This window comes from Cynoglossus semilaevis, chromosome 12, assembly GCF_000523025.1.
Source record: "Cynoglossus semilaevis isolate Cse_v1.0 chromosome 12, Cse_v1.0, whole genome shotgun sequence".
NCBI lineage: Eukaryota > Metazoa > Chordata > Actinopteri > Pleuronectiformes > Cynoglossidae > Cynoglossus > Cynoglossus semilaevis.
In genome coordinates this window covers 16,443,398-16,449,360 of record NC_024318.1, presented here as the reverse complement: position 1 = coordinate 16,449,360, position 5,963 = coordinate 16,443,398, and the positions used below count along the sequence as shown (strand labels likewise).

Genomic DNA, 5,963 nt, shown 5'->3' with positions numbered 1-5,963 from the left:
GACGGATGGACAGACGGATGGATGGATGGATGGATGGATGAATATCTAGATAGATATGACTTCATTAATCTCATGGGAAAATAAGGATAATCATACGTTTTGTAAAAGCCTTTGTCAGCTTGTCACTGCTTGATGATGTTAGAAATGTTTTTTGTTTTTTTTTTAAAACCCTTCACTGTAGTTTTCTGCGAGACGAGTAACTTTGAACTAAGGCAAAAGAACCGTTCACAGAAATCAAGATGTACGTTGACCTCGCAAGGCTCCAGACACCTTGTTAGCATTATAAAGGCTCAACCTTTTCCCTCTGACAAACGGGCCGCTTGACTACAGCTGCACTCCCATTGTCACACAAATCGTGTGGCGTCACACCTCATTCACCACCGTGTGTTAAAGCCCTGTGACTTTACTGTCACCAGGAACACCTGGATCAGAGGTTCCCAGAACTTTGGCTTGTGACCCCATTTTGACAATAATAGTAATTTGTGAGTAGTTTGATGAAATATTTTTATCAGTTTTTTTTTCTTCAATCAATTACTAGATATTTTAGGTGAGCTCCCATTTGAATTCTAGGCGACCCCACTTTTTCTACAGCTTATTTTAAAGACAAACGTAATTCAATTTCTGTTCAATAACAGCTTACCTCTGCGTTGGACTGATAGCGACAGACCACACTCTGTCAAACATGGAAATGGTGTGTCTGGGGCAGCTGGAGGTCAAAGTCCATACCTAAAAATATAAAGGTATCTGATGAGCGCACGTGGAAAGATATTGCAGTTAGCAATGCAGACAACTTCAGTATGAGAAGAATGACTTAAATGACAATGCTAAACTAATCTATCCTTTTTATCTACAGATCATCTTTCCTCGTTTTCTCCTGCCTGGCAACTGCATCTCCAACATCCTTTCTCTGATATATTCACTATCGCTCCGCAACATATGTCCAAACGATCTAATCCTCACCTCTCCAACCTAAACTCCACCTTAACTGTCCATCCTGGTCACTAGCAGTAACAATCTCAGCATCTTCCCTTCCCTTCTAAAAGTAAAAAAAAAAAATACTTCATTCACAATGTACTTTGAGTAAAAGTTACTTTAAATTACTTGACGCACGTACTTGCGTCCTCCCTCAAATCTGCAACTCATGAACGCTTGTACTGTAAATTCAAGCCACGAAAGAACACTGAAGTTCTGACAGTGACAGCTCTGTCCACCGGGGGGCAGGAACATTTGACATTACCTGATAAAGTCATTGCCTCGTTTGCATTTCAAAACAAAGAGCTGACTGAGATATGACCAAGGATTTCCTTCTCTTTCTGAGTCTTGATGACCAGGATGATGACCAGCCATCGTCCAATGACAGGCCTAGAGTCTGTTTCCTAGTCTATGTTATCTGGTTACATTAAAATAGTGGGAAATCTGCCTACGCAATTTAACTTCAGTTATCGCAGATTGTTTTTCCCTCACATTTAATTTTTTACTCAGTAAGCGGTTTTTTTCCCCAATGTAGCAAAGTAAAATACTTGAGTCAAAACGTAATTAAGTAAAATTCCCAAAATTACTTAAAAATGACAAAGTACATGACAAAAAAAAACGAATCAATTACAGTTACTTGAGTAAATGTAACCCATCCCCTCTCTCTCGAGCCACTTTTACGATATTTCTTAGTACTTAACCAACCTGACTATCCTTTCAAGCTCTTTCATTGTAGCCATTTCTTACAAATCCTTCTGCCCTTCCTCACTTTCCAACCCTTCAAAGAATGCACGTTGTGTGAGTGTGTACATGAAAATACTGTATTTGGGTTTTACCCGAGTTGTTTGGTCCCTGGAACCGCTGACGATAAGTCCGTCTTTAGAGTCCAGGCAGTTTACTTCCTGGTTATGACTTGATAACTGCATCAAAACATTTCCTCTCCGGTTGTAAACCATGATCTTGCCATCACTGAGGAAGGATCATAATTTTAAAGTTAGATAAATTAATTAGTTGCATTTATAAAAAAAAAATATTTCATGTGATGCACTAAATTGACACATTTATTTCTTGTTCTGCTTGTTTTCTTTTGTACACGCATTATTTATACTTTTACACAATTTCACGTTCTATATATATATATAAATATATAAATATATATATAAATAAATATATATATATAAATATATAAATATATATATATATAAATATATAAATATATATATATATAAATATATAAATATATATATAAATAAATATATATATATAAATATATAAATATATATATATATAAATATATAAATATATATATATATAAATATATAAATATATATATATATAAATATATAAATATATATATAAATAAATATATATATATAAATATATAAATATATATATATATAAATATATAAATATATATATAAATAAATATATATATATAAATATATAAATATATATATAAATAAATATATATATATACACACGTATATATGTACACACACATATATATATACATATACATATATACTACTACATATATACTACTACATATGTACTTACTTAGGATTAATCGCAGGGTTGGTGTGGATTAATCATGAAGAATAATTACAATTACTAAACTTTTTGTACATTTCTTTTTCTGTATATTACTTGAGAAAAAAGATCAATAACATGGTATAAAATTATAAACTGTCTGAGTCTGAGAGCATTATAGCTCCATAATATAAATGAGAGGATGACTTTCTTCAACTCACCTTCCACCACTGATGAGGTGAGAGTCCGTCAGAGCAAAGTGACATACGTCACCAATGTGTCCTGAGTATATTGCTACCGGGTTGCGCTGTAGCCTGCCACTGGATATACGATACGCTCCTATATCGCCAGCCTGGGACAGAAACAGTAGGTCTCCGTCCAGCTGTAACCACGGTAACAGTCTAATTAAAAAAAAAAGACAAAAAAAATGACACAAATTAGGACGTTCCTATGATGTAGAACAGGGGTGACAAACGTACGGCCCGTGGGCCACAACCGGCCCACTGGGTTGTTCAATCCGGCCCACTTACAGATACACAAACACTTCATGTTCGAGATATTTAGGAATAATAAATATCTTATACACTTATTTGCATGAAAACAAAAGGAGAACAAACAAGGAATAATAAATATCTTATATACTTATTTGCATGAAAACAAAAGGAGAAAAAACATGGACTTATTGTTATTTATAGCTAATCATGTTATGACTGTACTGGTCCGGCCCACTTGACATCTAATTAGGTTGCACGCGGCTCCGTGAACCAAACTGAGTATTGCAGTCCTGAAGTAGAATAATCTTTTTTTTTGTCTAAAAGCCTGAAGAAAATTTGGTAATGGAAGATATAGCTCCAAATGAGCTATTCTGTACTATAATTTATTAAATAATTTACTGAACAACATAACTAAAGTGTATTATTGCCAAATATTACATATAAGTACACTCAGACTACTGCAGTTATTTTATAAAAAATATCTTACACCTGGGAAATGCCAGTCTCTTCTTAGGAGAATAATGACAGTGACTCACTTTGTTTTCCATCGGAGAAGAATTCCCCTTCTGCAGGTCCCAGCACCCCAGTTTTGTGCGACCCTGACTCTCTCCTTCAGCGAGATCTGAGGGTATCTACAAGAACAGCGACAAACAGACATAATCACGTCCTTGTTGTAAACAACAGCTCTAACTGATACATGAAATTATACAGGAATATTAACATAAGAAATAAGAGAGGCAAGTAATGTGTTGACGTACGTCAGTAATTCTCAACCTTTCACTCCTGCTTTTACTACGGTAGAAGCGCATGCTAGGTCACGCGCTTGTGCTCAGAGTACCTGTGTACCTCTTGCTTTAAAGTAAACACACATTGAGAAACGTATTTAAAGAAACATTTTATAACTTTAATATTGTATTAAAATGTGTTCATATATTTTTAAAATATATTTAATCCTCAAAAAAAGTATCTTCCTCTCTGGGGATAATCCTCAAAAAAACTCAAAAAAAGTATCTTCCTCTCTGGGGACGTGATATTACTGATGTTTTTATATAAAAAAATGTAGGAAGAAGCCTGTTTATTGACAATATATTCAAATTTGATATTGGAGATAAAACTCACTTTCAGAGTATATTAGCAGAAGATTAATTTTATATTTCACGTATATTTCAATTCTTTAAAGACCAAGTTAATTTCCAAGTCTTTTACTCATTCTTTTTTGTGTCTTTTAAGAGCAGCCAAACTAATGGGAACTGTTGTCATATTACTTTAATGTCTAAAAAAACCAGGAAAGCATTAAAACAAAGTTATAAAACACCTACAACTAGTTCGAGAACCAACTAAACCGGTTGGTCCCCCACCAGAGGGTAAAGTGTCTGAAGAAGAACCGAGGTATCTTCTCATGTTTTCAGGGGTTGAGTTAACAACATAATGTGTCAGAATTATTAATAAAAGATATTTAAATTATATCTAAGTGACACGTCTGTACAAGAAAGCTAACGGAAAAGCAAGAATATCACCGTACTGTTATCGAGGACGACGCTTTCTTTAACACATTTTAATGTGGCCATATAAACAGACGACCAGTCTCTGTGCTATTTTTACACCGGCTAGGTTTAGCTTCCCGCCCCCAAAACCTTGAACACACACACACACCAGACAGGGTTGGTGGAGCATTTTTTAAATTTTCTTTCACCCACTGAAAACACGTATTTTTACAGACACTGAAAGAGGACCCACAAACACACACACCGCAGACAGCTCTTACATGTCCGTTCCGTCCTGCCTGATGCCTGTGTTTAGCAACTGTTTTGCTATCTTTCTCCACACACTGTCCCGATTCACAAACACGCGCGCACTTCTGCAGACTTGTGAGAGGCGTATGAGCGACCTGACGTCCAGATACGACAGGATGTGATAGAGAACTTCATCGGGAAGCTTCAGCAGGCCCATCCTGCGCCTTCAGCGTTCCGACGGCTATTCTGCTACCACTTAAACACCTCACCGCCGCAACCAAAGTCAGCGTGCACCACGTTACATAGTAAACAGGAAGTCCTTCTTCGCAGACAGCTGACAGCTTATGACGACAGCGTCACGTGACTCTTCCGGAAGTTTTAATTGGAGCTAACTGTGCGTTCATTTACTGCATTACTACTAAACGGACTTGTGGTAAAATAAAATAAAATAAAATAAAATAAAATAAAATAAAATAAAATAAAATAAAATAAAATAAAATGAAATAAAATGAAATAAAATTAAATTAAATTAAATTAAATTAAATTAAATTAAATTAAATTAAATTAAATTAAATTAAATTAAATTAAATTAAATTAAATTAAATTAAATTAAATTAAATTAAATTAAATTAAATTAAATTAAATTAAATTAAATTAAATATGAATGTATAAAATAAACCCAGCATCATATTTTATGACATTACAGGGAGTAATAACAAAGCTGTTCCTCTACGCATCTTTAAATGTCTATACGTTCTCAAATAGATGCTCAGATTGAAGACGAGATGGAAGGCATCATCAGCTTAGGTTCAACACCAGGCCCACCAGTTGAACCACTCGTGTGGTTGGAGGTCTGGACCAACCCATGCAGGAAGAAGAGAGAGAGCGCTGTCATTGGCTGCCTTCATCTAATTCCCTATGCATTTAGAGCTGAGAAAATGGCAGTCTAGTTTGTTCGACAAGGAGGTCTGTATGCAGCAACCACCTTGCTATAAGCCCATGTCCACTATTTCTCCACAATTCCTCACAGCCTGTCGTAGCAGCCAAAAGCCCCACCAGTACAACCACTAGCTCCCCCTTGTGGTTTAAACTACCTCTATGCTTAGCTGCCCCCCATCCCTGTCCACATCATCAGCTGATTGTCCAGACACACCCCTCATCTGTCACCTGCCAATTCTTGAAACCTCATTCCAGTCCAATTACTGTAAATCCACAGTCACCCCTCAACCCTGAC

General features: G+C 35.5%; 1 protein-coding gene across 1 annotated transcript in view; it reads right to left on the bottom strand.

Annotated features, from left to right (window-relative positions):
• Positions 1 to 5,068, bottom strand: part of fbxw4 (F-box and WD repeat domain containing 4) — a 16,174-nt gene extending 11,106 nt beyond the window's left edge. The window contains exons 1-5 of the mRNA XM_017037060.2: positions 4,762 to 5,068; positions 3,533 to 3,628; positions 2,724 to 2,903; positions 1,809 to 1,941; positions 641 to 726 (exon numbers count right to left, since the gene is read on the bottom strand). Of these exons, the coding sequence (XP_016892549.1) occupies positions 641 to 726; positions 1,809 to 1,941; positions 2,724 to 2,903; positions 3,533 to 3,628; positions 4,762 to 4,946 (680 nt within the window). The 5' untranslated portion in view covers positions 4,947 to 5,068. The remainder of the gene's footprint in view (positions 1 to 640; positions 727 to 1,808; positions 1,942 to 2,723; positions 2,904 to 3,532; positions 3,629 to 4,761) is intronic.
• Between the last annotated feature and the right edge of the window lie 895 nt (positions 5,069 to 5,963).